Source organism: Xiphias gladius, chromosome 11 (assembly GCF_016859285.1).
Source record: "Xiphias gladius isolate SHS-SW01 ecotype Sanya breed wild chromosome 11, ASM1685928v1, whole genome shotgun sequence".
NCBI classification, from domain to species: Eukaryota; Metazoa; Chordata; class Actinopteri; order Istiophoriformes; family Xiphiidae; genus Xiphias; species Xiphias gladius.
This window is the reverse complement of record NC_053410.1, coordinates 27,332,728-27,349,170: the sequence shown is the minus strand read 5'-3', so window position 1 is coordinate 27,349,170 and position 16,443 is coordinate 27,332,728. Positions and strand designations below refer to the sequence as shown.

The window sequence follows — 16,443 nt, the reverse complement described above, 5'->3', positions numbered from 1 at the left end:
CACAGAAAATGGACAGAAACCTGTGGTTCAACTTGGCTCACTATTTTCTGTGGGTTTCTACCCTCAGTTTCACTAAGTGTCCAAGTTGAAGTGAATCAGTACGCACAGTACCAAGATCCCGGCACTGGATTACCTAAATACAATGTTGTCATTAATAACATATAACACCTGTGCTTTTTTCTAAAATGTAAAAATAAAAAAGGTCTATGGTAAACAGCTGTCTCTATATTTAGCTATATTTTAGCATATTTTGTCAAATATATAAGTGTTGGGTATGTAGCACATGTGCAGATGGAAAGAGGAAAAGTGAGTTATACTGTAAGAGAAGTTTCTATGGATGTTTTAAAACATTTTTTATGCCGTGACTCTGGATTGGAATTGGAACCTATCCATCCAACTGCGGTGAATTCAAGATGACTACAGTTGCTGTAATCCATGACAAAGCAAGCTATAAACTTTTCAGGGCCAATATTTCAAGCCTGCAGGCAGTACTTATAAAGATATGTTTGATACTGAATCACACAGCGCTGAACCATGTTACTGCAGGGCTCTTTGTGAACCAAAACTTTGACAGCTGATTAAAATGTGACTTAAAGTGACATCACTGATTAAGGTGTGGCCAAGGGTTTTAATCCACAGATTGCAATACAACAGCAGTTTGCTATCAAGGCCCAGTCAGCCCCTCATTTAAAACCACAACATTTCGAAAGCAAAATCAGTAAATTAGAATGGAATCACTGCAATCATTGCATTCTTTCACACAGATATATGAAATCTGTGCAAATCTTTTGCTTCAGGTTTAATTGTGGAGAACTTTGATACACAAATTCACTTCATTGACCAATAGCAAACCATCTTGACAATGCAGACTTTTGGGCGAATGGAGAGCTGGAATATAAATTGCTCCCCAAAAGAGACATGGTTTTCAAACAGCTATGACACTTCATCCAAACATAATGCTACATTCGATGAATGTCTGTTTATGAAGTGTTATAGTTTATTTTGATATCAAAGCCAAAATACGTACATAAGTTGGTATGAGAGGCCTACAGTAAAGAAAGATGGAGTTATTGTGAAAGATTGTGTGGAAGCTATCAATTTATCTAAATCAGCCACATCCAAAACTAACTAGGTGTGAAAACACTGTGTACATTCTTGCATTTCTTAATTGTAAATTTCTTTAGTAAAGTACAAGTGTTAGTGTGGTGTGAAATGTGTTTCTTCCAGAAGTGTGGGTACAATTTGATGCTTTTCATGGAAACAGGGCATACGGTTTATCTCTCAACAGCAGTATCGATTGGAAATATGATATTTCATATATTAAATATAAGTTTTTTTTAATGATACTCCACCTGGACATAATTGTAAAGTCTCAAAGCTGGTATTCAAACAATTGCCTTATGACCAAATAAAGGCTGGTCACTAATAAAGGCTTTAGGAGTTAAAAAAAAGACATTTAAGAGGGATTTAATTACCTGTCCCCTACTACAAAACTCACATGATTCACCAATTAATTGTAGCCTTTCTACCTTTTCCACACAGATGTTAAGCTATTGTCAATCAAACTTGACGCTTCACATTGGTAGTATTACAAGCCTAAGAATAAAGTGAATAAAGGGAATGTGAAAAATCTGCACAAAGCACTGAGTCTCATTCTTTGTAGCTTAACATCGATTGAGAAAACATCAAAGTGGAAGTGACTGGACTCAATGAGTGAATATCAGCAGTATTTCTGTTAAAAACAGACACTCAGAGCAGCAGATTGGTGGGTATGACACGACTCTATTGTTGTACTGATGAACTTAGTGCTGTGAATATATACCTGTTTTCTTTATTTAATAGAATTTGCTGGTACATATTACGAACTGCAGCTTAAAATTATCTTTCTCTCTGAAGTTGCCAAAATGCAAAAATTGTATATCATGTATCTTTATCTCTATCTATATTCTTTTTTAGAATATATTCCCCATCTTTTTCTTAAGCAGCTGAAATGTGTTGACTTCCCAACACAGTTGAGCCAGAACAGTTGGGTTTGAGGAGTCTTATGTATACACTTTTGGAACTGTATCAATGCAAACAAGAACCATACACTGGACCAACAAATTGCCATGGATTTTACACAAACAACAGTTTCTTGACATATCACACAATTACCCAATATACCACCAATTTGCACACCAAATTCAAAGCACCCTCCTACTGTCTACAAAGTGCTTTATGACACATCTCTATTGAATAAGGCTGTTGGCTAAAAAAATATCTCTCACACAATGCGCTTGCAATGACAGATCAAGAACAACTTTGGTTTGCTCCAGTACAACTGCTAAGAAGACACTGAACAGTGAAGACTGAACGCAGGACATTCACAAGGAAATATCTTGGCTGTTGTTTCATTGCTATTTTTTTTCTTCTGTGTTCCCTTTTTTTTGTACAACAAAATAAATCCTCTGAAGGATTAACCTGCATCGCTGGTGTGCTGTTAATCATAATCATCATATTCTGGATCCGTGTTTTCACCCTGATAGTACGTCCCTTGTGTGGAGTAGGACATCATCTTCATTGAACAGTTGGCGTCCATCAAAATTGCCTGAAAAGACAATTATTGGAAAGTATTGATCTGCATAACATGTGTCAAAGCTCCTTGAGTAAAAGACCTTTTTGTTACTGAGTAAAACTCAGAACTGCTTGTTTTTTTAAATTAACTTAAGTTCACGTTCCAGATTTAAGAGGTTCTGGGTTTTGTGTTCAGATATCGCGACAATACAATAATCCTACTATGTTTGACAAGGTTCAAGAAAAGTTAAAGTCAAGTTGAAATAATACATTTAATGCCTTTGTGTTTTGTTCTATTTAAGCACCCATGTGCAAGATTTGAAAACTCCTGACTTTAGCGGTAGTATCAGAAAAACACTAAAGCAGACACCAATTCATGCCATCGTACCCCTAATATATTCAAATAGGGGACAGTGAGAATGAATAAGCTAAAAGAAACAAAAAGGGCTTTTGACAGCTTGACATCTCCCGTATAAGAGGTAATAAGTCATATGCCAGTGTTACGAGATTGTTTAGATAAAATACAAATATAAACTTTCATGGAAGTTCTTTTTTCTTGCATTGCCTTTCAGATTTCAGTATCATTTACTCAGGAATTTCAACAGCGCAAACAAAGCCCATACCCACGTAATATACAGAGGAAAGCTTTTGACTAAAGGTGAGACCAAAATCCAAGACTCGCAGAACTTTACCTCAGCTTTTTCCTCAGTATTCATAGTGAAATGCTGATATTTAGCTTATATCTCAGCTTGTCAACTGCCACTTGTTTGTGTCTAATTGAAATTAAGATATAAATTAAATAGGCAGGTATAATTTATCATGATTTTCTCAAGTCTCAATTAAGAAAAAGACACATGAAATAAATTAGGTAACCTCAATAACTAGTACTGAAATCTGTGCACGGCCAACGGCTTTTATGAGGCCAATTATTGTTGTCTGTCAGTTTCTTCGAGGAAATACAGTGTCAAAGTATTTAAATGAACACCAGTGTAAAATGGAAAACTTATATTTGACTTTGCTTAGATATGACATTGTTCAACAGTTCAAGCTGTGTAATGGTGGCTTAGCTGTGCCCTTAAAACAAGACTAAATGTCTAAAGTGTAGTTATAAGTTCTTAAAAGCTGTACATTTCATTGTATTCTAAATATCGGGTTTTGAAAAAATAAAATCACATTGGTTGACAAATTTGGTAAGTTTCTATTTAAAGACTGTATTTCCTTTTTTTCCTTTTTTTTTTAAACATGGGTTGGAAGAACCTGGACCAGTGTCTGTTTATTTGTCTACTGTATTCTAGTATGAATATGAAAGCTTGAAAGCAAAATTTAAAAAGAGATGTTTTTTTTCCCAAATATGATTACAAATGATTATACTTTCATTGCCTGTAGGTGGCAGAGATAGCATCTCAATAACCATTATTTTTCAAAAACAAACACACCTTATATACGGTAAGAGAGTGTTAATGAAAAGATTAGACATTTTGGTCAGTCCTTCAGTGTCCCATGCTCTGTGCCAGTGAGTGACACGATCTGTGCATAATGACTTTTTTTTTGGATCATTTTAATTTGGGATAACATGTCGATGCATTTTGTGCACTATGGAGTTGTAAATGATTATACAGTATAATGGGTGCATAAGATACTTTCCAGCACAGTCTCTGTGCAGTTTTGACATGGATATGGCATTTACTGCATATGACTTTTGGATTTTTCATGCATCTGTTTTAGGCTTTATGGAACCATATTGTCAGAGCAATATCATTTAGACTTAAAGGCAATACAAGAAATAGAACTGGGTGTTAGACATCTAATTATCGATCCAAAAACTAGTGAGCCATCATAACTAGACAATTCTTAAAATTATGTTTGTTCACCTTCCCTTCCAGGGCTTCCATATTTCAGTGTGCTTATGCAGAATTTGGTTGACTGTATTTAAGTGTGTTTTGAATCTTACAATTTTCTCTTCTTGTCCTGGTGGATTCCTGAGAAAGACACAAAGTGGAGCAAAGAAAATATCCACTACTCCAATTATGGTCATCAGCCAGGGGAAGCCAATACTCTCAGCTATGGATCCTCCAATAGATGGACCTATGTCATTAGAGGAGAGATCATATACTAGTTTAGTTTTGTTTGTTTGGCTTAGAGTAGCACTTTGTATTGGAGTTTAGTAAAAACAAGATGATGTACTGGTAAGAAAAGGGCAATATTAGAGTAAATACATGGTATAGAGTTAGTAACCTACAAATGTTTTGGTAATGGTGAGAATATGTTGAATAGATTGGTAATATTGAGATTTAACATCTGCAACAGGGTAAAAATACAAAACACCTCAAGGTAGTAATGTGATCTCAGTAATAACATGATGAAAATGGAGTAACAATAGGCTCATTTGCTCACAATAATAAGATTATACAAGGATAAACATGAGTGGCATAATGTCAATTAAAATCTTTGAAATTAAATAGTAGTATTTGGGGTAATATGAAGGTGGGGTAATATTTTGTTAAAAAAAAAAACAGGGTAATAGCAGGGTAACAAGAAGGTAATTTACTAATAGTAAAACACTTATCATTTATGGGAAAAAAATTAAATTCCCTTTCCCTCATCATTGCAAATATTCTGAATCAAATGTTGTCATTTCTTACCTCAAAACACACTGTGCCATAAAAACCAGTCAGAGCTGGAACATGAATAACCACCTGTTTCTAGTCAATGTCATGATACATACAGTGGACTGAAAAAAATCTGGGCAACCCAGGTCCAAAATTCTGTTACTGTGAATAGTTAAGTGAGTAGAAGATGAACTGATCTCCAAAAGACATAATGTTTAAGATGAAACATTCTTGTCAAATTTTAAGCAAGATTAGTGTCTTATTTTTGTTTTGTACAAGTTTAGAGTGAAAAAAAAGGAAAGGAGCACCATACAAACGTTTGGCACCCCAAGAGATTTGAACTCTCAGGTAACTTTTACCAAAGTCTCAGACCTTAATTAGCTTGTTGGGGCAATGGCTTGTTTTCAGTCATCGTTAGGAAAGGCCAAGTGATGCAAATTTCAAAGCTTTATAAATACTCTGACTCCTCAAACCTTGCCCTAGCAGCCATGGGTTCCTCTAAGCAGCTGCATAGCAGCAGGAATGGATTAATTTAAATACCAACATATTCTGGAAGCAAAAATCACACCATCTTTAAAAAAGCTGAGGATGAAAAGAGGATGGCTTCTACTACAGCATAACGATCCTAAACACACCTCAAAATCCACAATGGACAACCTCAAGAGGAGGAGCTGAAGGTTTTGCCATGGCCCTCACAGTCCCCCAAGCTAAACATCATTGTAAATCTGTGGATGGACTTCAAAAGAGCAGTACATGCCAGATGGACCAAGAATCTCACAAACATTTACAAGCTATGATACTAAGGGGGTATTACTAAGGACTGACCATGCAGGGTGCCCAAACTTTTGGGCCCTTTTCCTATTCTTACTTTAAAACTGTAAAAGATGGAAATATAAAAGTAATCTTGCTTAAAATATGAAATAAATGTTTCATCTTTTACTTAATGCCTTTTGTAGATCAGGTCATCTTTTATTCACTTAACTATTAACAATAACAGCAATTTTGACCAGGGGTGCCCAAACCTTTCATCTTGCTGTACACTACTTTAACCTAGACATCAGGTACCATAACATTTAGCTGGAAACACATATGATAACTGCTCCATAATAACTATGGATGAGGGCTGTAAAAAAAAACACCTGTTTGTGTTCACAGCATGTTATGTTAAGCTAAACATCAAAGGCAAAGAAAAAATAGTTGGAAACAGATATGGTATGGTTTCTTTAAAATCAGCACTGGAAAATGCAAAAACACATTCCCTCTTAGTCTTTTGGTAATAATACTTCAACACCATAGGCCAGATATATTTTATGCTTAATAACCATGAATCAGGGCTGGAAAATGCAAAACCCCCTATTATATAATTTTATGGTTATGTTGTGTTAAACTAAACATCAAAAGTGAGGGACAATATCTTGGAACAGAGATGGTAGTTTAAATGTATAACAATGAATCCGGGCTTGTAAATGATATTCTTCTTAATTTTATGTAGGTATTTCAACTAAACACTCAAGGCCAGAGCAATTACCTTGAAAAACACACTGTACACTTTCTGTGTAATAAGCATGAATTGTGGCTCCACGATGACACCAGAATTTAATTTGGGCAAACAAGATGAGCCAAAGATTTTTAGAGATCGAACACTCTCTGTTACAGGTCAAATTCACTTTAGGGGTATCATAACCTGTACTTTAATAGTCTGTATATTGTAAAGATTTTGTGTTTCTGGTTCCTGCTTACCTAAAGCAAATCCCATGCAGAAAGCCACATCAGCAATGGCATACACACTTCCATAAACAGACACATGCCGCAAGTCCACCAGATAACCCATTATAGGCATCATAGAGGAATCCACCATGCCTGCAACATATCACAAACAACACAGGTCTTACACATCCAGCAGCAAACATACTGTACCTCTGGTGGTGTTTGTCCAGCACAGTATTAAATTTTGCAGACTTACCAATAGCGAAGCCAACACCAAAGTTTGGAAGAATCAGACCATAGATGTCTCTAGCAAATGGAACCTGGAACAGACAAAAAAATTTCAGTTGTATATTTAATTAGGATGTATTACGATGTATTATGTGTGAGTATAAACATCGAACACTTTCCATAGGGGGAGTAACTGGCTGCTTTTTGATTTTAGAGTCAAAATTACTGTGAAGTCAGACTCCCATTGCCAGAATGAGATTTTGTGAGTAATGAGATATAGAACATATTTCCTGCTCTGCAAGCCCAGAGGGGAAATCTCAATGATTTGAACATTCTAGATGTCATTAAAAAGCACTAAGAACAATGACACTGGCTCCAACCCTCCAAGTGCTTTTTTTGTACATAAAAATCATCATTTTTAAAACTCACATTTAATGGGTCTACTGTTGTATTTCTACTGGGTGAGGCATGTGAAATATTTTTTAACTGAAGTTTGATTTCTTTTAAAAAGCAACATTTCTGCTCCATTTTTAAGTGTCATTATGCTTAAGATAAAGCACTGGGTCACAGCAGTGCTAATCAAATATTCTAGATATATCTGATATCTCAATTCACACTAATGGTGTAGTTGTCTCCTTCATACTTACACATATTACACTGATTCCAACCACCATCATCCCAATAAGAGCACAGAGCCATCTATAAGGGAGAGAAGATGTGATCAGTGTCACCTAATCTACAACACTTTTACTCCAATCAACCACAGTATTTTCTGCATAAAGTTAAAGGTGGATGTGAGTTTGTTTACCATGTATAAAATATTTTGCGTAAAACATAATATAACAATATATACAGTGGTTTCAGAAACTATCCAGACCCCTTCACTTTTTGCACACTTTATTATGTTGTAGATTTCATTATAATGGATAAAACTGCGATTTTTGCCCATCAATCTACAATCAATAACCCACAGTAACAAAGTGAAAACATGTTTTTAGAATTTTTTTTTTTTTTAGAGGCCACTTTGGCAGCAATTACAGCTTCTACTCTTATTGGGTAAGTCTTTGCACACTTGGATTTGAGCAGTTCATCCCATTCTTCCCGGCAGATCCTCTTGAGCCTGATTCGATTGGATGTGAAGTGTCTACGCACTGACATCTTCAGGCCTCTCCACAGATTTTCTATGGGGTTTAAGTCTGGGCTTTGGCTGGACCACTCAGGAATAGTCAGAGACTTGTCCCAAAACCACACAAGTGTTGTCTTGGCTGTATTCTCTGGGTCATTGTCGTGCTGAAAGGTGAACTGTCACCAGTTCACAAGCACTCTGGAACAGGTTTTCTTTAACAATCTTTTTGTATTTGGCTTTATTCATCCTTCCATCAATTCTGACCAGTCTCCCTGTTCCTGTTGCTGAGAAGCACTCTATAGCATGAGACTGCCACCACCATGCTTCACCATAGGTATGGTCATAGCGAGGTGATGAGCAGTGCCTGGTGTAAGCCAGACATAGTGTTTGGAGTTCTATGTCTCATCAGACCACAGAACCTGATTCCTCATTGTCTCAGAGTCCTTTAAATGCTGTTTGGCAAACAGGCTGTCAAATACCTTTTACTCAAAGTGGCTTCTGTCTAGCCACTCTACCATAAAGGCCTGATTGATGGAGTGCTGCTGAGATTGTCATCCTTCCCTCAGGTTCTCCCATCTCTGCAGAGGACTTCTGAAGCACTGTTAGGATGGCAGTTGAATTCGTGGTCACCCAGACCAAGGCCCTTCTTACTTGGCTACTTAGTTTGGCCAGATGGCCAACTCTAGGAGGAGTTGGTCTTCTAGTCCCAAACTTCTTCCATTTCAAGGCTTTAGAAATGGTTTGATACCTTTACCCTGATCTATGCCTCACCACAATTTTATTGTGGAGGTCTACACAGTGTTCCTTGGACTTCATGGTTTGGTTTTTATCCTGACATGCAGTGTGCATTGTGGAACCCTATATACACAGGTGTGTGCCTTTCTAAACTATGTCCTATCTCAAGGATAATTAAAGCAAACAGGAAGCACCTGACCACAGGGTGGAGTGCCACAGCAAAGGGTCTGAATACTTTTGTAAATGAGAGATTTCGGTTTTTAGATTTTTAATAAATTTGCAAAAATGTCAGGTGTTGTCATTGTAGGTTATTGCGTTTAGATTAATGGGCAAAATGGCCGTTTTATCCATTTTAAATCAAATCTACACATGGGTAATATTTTTATGAAAATAAAGGATATAAAGTGGCATTAATATAACACAACAATTACCAGATAATAATCCTCCCATCACCATTCCAAACATTCTGTCTTTTCTTTCAGGTAACACAGCCAAAATTGGATTTCAGTTGCTATGATTTCTTACATGGAAACACATATGGTTTATTCTGTGTTAAAACCACCAATTAAGTCCTTGGTTTTTAGTGGAACATTTGAAAAAAAAAAAAATCTCACAATTTCATACATTTTATGAATGTTGCCGTTATGTCATTGTGAATAGTGAGCTTAGGTGGTGAGTGAAATTGTAATCTTTATTGTCAATTTGCTGGCATCTTCTTTAAAATGGTCAAGTGTGAACAGGGAGACAACACCCCCATGGTGATAATATTTCCTTGGGGTCTTTGATGTATGCTTTATTTTACTCAACTTTTTTTTCTTGGCAAAACGTCAAGTACGTAAATAAATGTATGAATAAGAAGTGTTCCATTATGATATTCCCAAAGATCCAAAAGCAGTCCCATACTATAACAGTCTCTGATGATTTTGGATTGGGTGCGATTTGCCAGGGGGATGGTAGGAAGACCCCCCCCCCCGGTCTATACAGCCCTAGCTTGAGAATTATTTTTATCCCCGTTGGGTGCAAAAATTCTGGCAAGTTAAATTGCCAGAATTGTCTGACAAGAAAACATATACTATGGCCACCTATTTATTTTAATATTGACAGCACGTTGTGCCCATTGCATTTTAAGATTATTTTCTATTAAACAGTGATGTTTACAAATGGTTAGTGTTTTGGCATGTCTGGCCGGGTGGCGCTATCCATGGTACTGAAAAGGGGATTTAATTCTGGCAGGTTAAATTAGCATTTAACCTCCCCCCGATTTTTTCACAAATCGCACTCTGGGTGTAGTTAGGGAAATTGAAAGTCCTGTTTTAACATGAATGAGGTTTAGGTTAGTACTTGAAAACAGTTTTGGTTAATGGCAATAATCAACAACAAAAGAAGATTCTGAATTTATAAACCAAAATACCAAAATTACCATTCTAAGGGAAGACATGTACACAGAAATTATGTATGCTCTGTATCATCAAGGCTTTAATAAAGCCAGCGTCACAAACACTGAAAACTCATTTAGAGGAGGGAAACAGATGTCACATCCATAAAGGGAGACAGAGAGAAGGGGTAGATAAGGATAATATCCCTACCTACCTCCCCATCTTGTGTGCCAACGTTCCAAAGATGTTGGTTCCAATAAGATAGGAGATGGATGCTGGTAAGAAAGCGACACCTGGGCCATAGACAGACACACACACACATAGAGAGATGAAAAAATGAGGGTGTGGGCAGATTTTCCAAGATAAGCAGATCTGTATCAGTGTCTCATTGTGCCTCAGTGCTGCTGTACATCTTCCATTGTCTGTAATGAAGACTTGTGCTTTCTACCTGCCAGTATATGACACCCTAATATCCTGTTCCTCGCTCATCCTTTTTTATCTGACCTAGACTTCATATACAACTGACTGGAGGAACAAACTAATAACACCAAAGACTGGAGGAAGACTCTGTATAGAACATGAAACCATGAAGGAGTGACACTCCTGCACAAAGTCAAGTCACTAAGTAAGAAATGTATGTACTGTATATTATGTAAATTAGGCAAGAGAAAATATGGATCAGTGAGTATTGATATTACTATCTAATTGAAATGAATTAGTAACCAGAGAAATCTGATTGTCAGTAACAGATTGCCAATGCCAATGTGTTTTGCAGAGAGTTTTCAAATAAATGTTTCTGACACGTGAAATACAACACTTATGGTTTTATGTCCATATTATAAGGTAAATGTGTATGTACTTTTATACTTTCTATTAAATTCTGAGCATCTTGTCTTTTCAAAAATATGACCATTAAGTGTGTTGAGAATAGACGTCTCAGAACCACGTATATATCTGAAGCAATGTCTTTCTGCTGGCTCTTTGATTGATTTTATCACCATAGAAAACTAAATTCTTACAGAAAATGCACAGAAATAACTGCTTAATTAATGCTTAGAGTGTTAAAATATTTTAATCAATCATCCCTCAAACAATAGATGCATTTAAATTGGCATAAAAAAATTGCGTTTGATGTGGTTAAAGCAGGGAGGCCAGTCAAGTCTGTATTGATCTATAAATGAATGTGTCCTGGTTCATAACTAGGCTACACCAGTTCATACCATACATGAGTCTTGGGTGATTCGATCACAAGTTGACAGCTCTAAGTACGTCAGTTAACACCTGGCATTAGAATGCATCTCCAAGTGTCTCAAGTGACCATTTTAGATCAGATCCCCCCTCCCTGCTGTATATGCAAATGAACACATACATCATTTCTGTTTGCAAAAACCAATTTGTATTTGTTTGCAAATGAGTACACACATCTGCTTACTCAGAGGAAGTCAGTTGGGTAGGCGCATTCGCATACACATTGCTAAAAGAATTTGGCCATATACAGCCCAGACCACATCCAAATGTGGTCTGAGCGATTGGATTGCAATGTGTCCTCAATGTGTTTTGGGTGCATTCACACCTGCACTTAGAGCTATCCGCTAGTGATCGGATCACCCGAGACACAGCCTCTGAGTGATTCTGATAGTAGCTGTTGTCCACAGATGGTATTTAATGCATGAAAAATCTTCTCCTTCAAATCATTAAATCCCCGCAGTCATCTAAAGTTAGGGGGCGCATATGTTGAGAAAAGTGCAGCCTCTAATTTGAGAAGTTACACGGGAGACTTTAGATTACCGAAGCTCATTGATCCTGTACGTCATGACCCTCCTTTCCAGCTTTCTTTGTAGTTTTTTCAGCAGTTCATATTTTATTCTTGAAATGCCTTACATTGCTGTAACACATTTTGCAATAGGATCTGACAATTTACAACATAAGATACAGCAGAATTCAGACGGAAAATGTACTGTATTGATGTGAATTTATAACCAGCTTTATCAAACAGTTTTTTCATTATTTATTTTCATTTAGTCATTAGTTAACTGTTAACTGTTAAAAAGACAACACCACTGATTACATTGCGCGGCTCTACAACATCCAGACAACAATAGGATTTCCTGGGCAAGGCAATTCTTCATTTATTGAACTGTCAAACTAGCTGTAATTGGCCTAGGTGTTTCAGAGCCATGACACCAGTGGTGTAACTGGGTGACATACAGCATTTATTAATCACCAGACCCTCCCATCTGTATTGCACCTTGCCCAGTCCGCAGCACCTACAGTAGGCTGTATGAACCAAACAATCTGCGTGCCCAAGACAATTGTTTATTCATGGAAAAACTGCAGTTGCCCATGGGCACCTGCAGTTTGTTGAGTTTCCTGAAGATCAATGAGCTTCACTATCTGCTCATTATGCACACTGATGGTCACTGATTCTGTGAATTTCTCTGCAATCACACAGTACAGCTGTTGTCATTAACCTCGGGCTATCTTTTACTTTATCAGACAACATAAAATAGAGATTTGATGAATGTGTTAACAGTACACTTTAATTACTGTTGTTAAATGGTTAGAGAGGGGGAGACAACTGTGCGAGCCACACATTCTCATGTAATCTCTGGTTTTGTGTAGCACGGCAGCACAAAAGAATGGTTGAAAAGGAAAAGATGAATTGTTTTAAACTGGCCAGCAATGAGTCCTAACCTAACTCACATTGAACACCTTTAGATAGTGCTGAAATCTGCCAAAAAGGACTCCTGCAAACTTAAAAGAGCTTGAACGCATAGCAATGGAAGAGTGGTAGAAAGTACCAACAGACAGGTGTAAGAAGCTTCTAGATGGCTTCAAGAAACGTTTAGAGGCTGTCATTGTTGCCAAAGGTTCTGCAAACAAATATTAGTGAAGGGTTGCCAAAAATTGTGTCTGGGGTACATTTTGTGTTTGTATTATCTCACTACTATTGCTTTATACTGTTTTTCTTTATTTGTGGGTTCCAGAAATTTTGACCAGCAGTCTGTCAAAATCAACACACTCTAAGTAAGTTAATGACAGCTATGCTCTATTATCAGATATGTTGACATTTAATCTCGCAGGGAAAGTTAGAGATGAGAGAAGGTTGACTTCTTAACTTCAAGGCTAGACAGCCACCACAGTGCAGACAGACACAGCTGGAAACAGTACTTTAAACCTCCGTCAAGCCCTCACTTGCTCTTTGTAATTGCCTGTATTTGCCCTGAAAATAGCATCATTCTTTGTGGCATGGATTCCACAAGATATTGGAAACATTCCTCAGAGATTCTGGTCCATGGTACAATGACTGGATCACATCGTTTCTGCAGATTTGTCAGCTGCACATTCATGCTGTCGATCTCCTGATCTACCACATCCCACATGTGTTTTATTGGATTCATATCTGGTGACTGTGACATGGAGCATTATCCTGCTGGAAGTAGCCATTAGAAGATATGGATTCGTGTTATTGATGCCAAAGTCTGACCCCACTGTCCCAAGCCTACCATCTGTGTTCCTCAGCAGAAATCCAGATTAATCAGACCAGGCTACATTTTTACATTCTTCAACTGCCCAGTTTTGGTGAGCCTGCTCCCACTACAGCCTGTTCTTGACTGACAGGAGTGGAGCCTGACTGGGTCCTCTGCTGTTGTAGTGAATCTGCCTCTAGGTTTGATGTGCATTCCAAGATGCTTCTCTGCTCACCACAGTTGTAAAGAGTGGTTATTTGAGTTACCTTGATTCAAATTACGGATTTCTCTAGGTGTGAAAATTGCTGGAAACATTTGGGATAATGTAAGTACAAAACTCACGAAAATATATAACATAGGTCTAGTCGTTTTTAGACATTTTAATGTGGAAAAATTACATATTAAACATTTAAGGATTGATAGTTCTGTAAACATTAGGGTGCTGTGACGACATTCTGTATGCATAATTTGTATATTCTGTGTTAGTACATGTTCTAAATATTGAACAGAGCTTTTTAAATACCTAGCTGCCATTTCCTGGCACACATGGTCTCCATCATCCAGATTGGCAGTGTTGGCTCCATCATGGCTATGGCCATGTTTCCAAAACAAATGGCACCTGGGAAGGAAGATTGGTGGTAAGGTGATGCAGTGTCAATTATGGTCTGTTTTTTTCTTTGGTCATTATGTGTTACTCTTCCAACCCCCAACTGCCTACACATAGACACACATACAAATAAATCTTGCTCTTTTTGTTACTCTGTTGTCACAGTAATTGATGTGGCAGGAAAGGCTCACTCACACTCAGATGCAATTTCCCTACCAAACACATTTGTATTACACTTGTGTAATACAAATGTGTACTTATGAGGACTACTTGTGAGGACTATATAGTGACCATATTTATTCCATAATCCCTAGCCACTCATCCATTGGATGAGACCATGGGTGGATGAGTCTAGCCTTGTTTGACAGTGGGTAGACTCATTTGATTTGCTAGTATTGTTAAGCTCATTGTGTCTTGACATTTTGTCAAATAGTCTGTTGGCCTTTTTTCACATTATACTGTCACTGCAGAGAATTACCACTGTCACAGAGAGAAAGTTTGTGTTTCCCTGTAAATCTGGGAGCTGTGTTGTGTGGGACAATAGGTCCTGGTAGGCTTTCCCAAGGTAATCTGATCCCAGATGAGGGGCCAGGCCAAGTGTGAACGTTTATGAATATATACAATACCTCTCCCATAATAGGAAAACCAAGGCCCTCTCTGGGAGCCAGGCTTGGGAGGGGAGCTTTCAGGGGAATGTCTGCACTTGAGGCCTGACACCTATGGTACCCAGTCAGACTCATCCGAAAAACACAAACAAAAAAAAACAATGTAGGTTCATTGCCATGTGGGCAAGAAGGGTGGGTTTGAATTTGATGTGTTGCCTCACGAGTGGCAGGTGATGGCAGAGGGCCTTGGACCGATGAAAACTGGCTAAAAAACATCGGCTTTCTGGTAGGGAAGCAACCAATTGGGCTCAAATTAATGCACATTGCTAACTCTGAGCCCAAACTACTCCGACAGGGGCAGACTCTTTCCTTTTCCAGAATACCCCAGGGTTAAAGGCTTAGAACAAATGTCAGGATGCTGATAAGCCTCCAGCTCAGAGGGAAATTTAAGGGTAAGTTTAAGGCTCTTACTGTTGTCTGTGCAACGAATAGCAGTTCATAGTACCCGGCCTTCTTAAGTCTCTCTGTGGGGTCCAGGGCAAGGTAATACTTGAGAAATCCATAATTTTACTGATGGACTGACATAGGTGTGGGCAACAATGTAAACTTGGAGGCACGTGAATGGGAGGAACATGCATTGTTACCATACTTCTGTGGTAGTACTTGACTGTCCTCGACAAGCACCATGTTTGAGCAAAACTTAGTTAAAAAGCTTATGAACTTATGAACAAACAATCAACTGCAGTTGACAGTAGAATGTCAACAGTAGACTGTCAACTATAATTGAAAATAAACTGTAGTATTTTCAACACATCTGCTTTCATATGTCTTGGACACTAGGGTAAAGGGAGGAGCAGGGCAGTCACTGATCACCACGTGGTTGTGAGTTGGATTAGACTGCTGGACAAATGCGAAATTCACACATGTAGTTAAGGTGAACTGGGATAACCTAGTAGATCCCCCTGGGATCAGGTAAAAGTTCCATGGTCCTGAAGGAAGACTGGGAATATAGAATCTGATTGGGCAAAGTTCTACTTCTGTCCAGAAAGACATTGGTGCCTGTGGCTGCAATAACCCAAGAACCTGTTGGTGGACAACAGTGGTGATGAAGCCATCAAGATAAGAAGAAGAAGGCCTTCAAGCCATGACCAGACTTGATAACTCCTGAATAAGCAAACAGGTATCAGGAGGCTAGGAGGACTGCAGCTTCTCTGGTCAGAGAAGAGGACAGAGAGGCCAAGAAGGATAACTTTCTGCTGGCCTCAAAAAAATTCTTACACACCATTAGACAAATCTGGAATGGGAGCCATGACTTAATCCTGGCCAATTTCAACAGGGAGGATGATGTGGTTCTAACTGCTTAATCAACCTGTAAACTCCAGTGCACTCTGGGCAGTTTGCAGCTATGTGTGAAATGGCTGTACCAA

At 38.0% G+C, this 16,443-nt stretch overlaps 1 protein-coding gene across 5 annotated transcripts in view; it reads right to left on the bottom strand.

Annotated features, from left to right (window-relative positions):
• Window positions 1-552: 552 nt before the first annotated feature.
• slc18a2 (solute carrier family 18 member 2) overlaps window positions 553-16,443 on the bottom strand; it is a 59,169-nt gene continuing 43,278 nt past the window's right edge. For 3 of the 5 annotated variants that reach the window (XM_040138521.1, XM_040138519.1, XM_040138520.1), the window contains exons 12-18: window positions 14,328-14,423; window positions 10,549-10,627; window positions 7,745-7,796; window positions 7,126-7,189; window positions 6,903-7,022; window positions 4,505-4,638; window positions 2,480-2,587 (exon numbers count right to left, since the gene is read on the bottom strand). In XM_040138521.1, coding sequence (XP_039994455.1) covers window positions 2,480-2,587; window positions 4,505-4,638; window positions 6,903-7,022; window positions 7,126-7,189; window positions 7,745-7,796; window positions 10,549-10,627; window positions 14,328-14,423 — 653 coding nt within the window. Of the gene's footprint in view, window positions 2,588-4,504; window positions 4,639-6,902; window positions 7,023-7,125; window positions 7,190-7,744; window positions 7,797-10,548; window positions 10,628-14,327; window positions 14,424-16,443 lie in introns of all 5 variants that reach the window. The other 2 variants (XM_040138522.1, XM_040138523.1) reach the window with 1 other exon arrangement.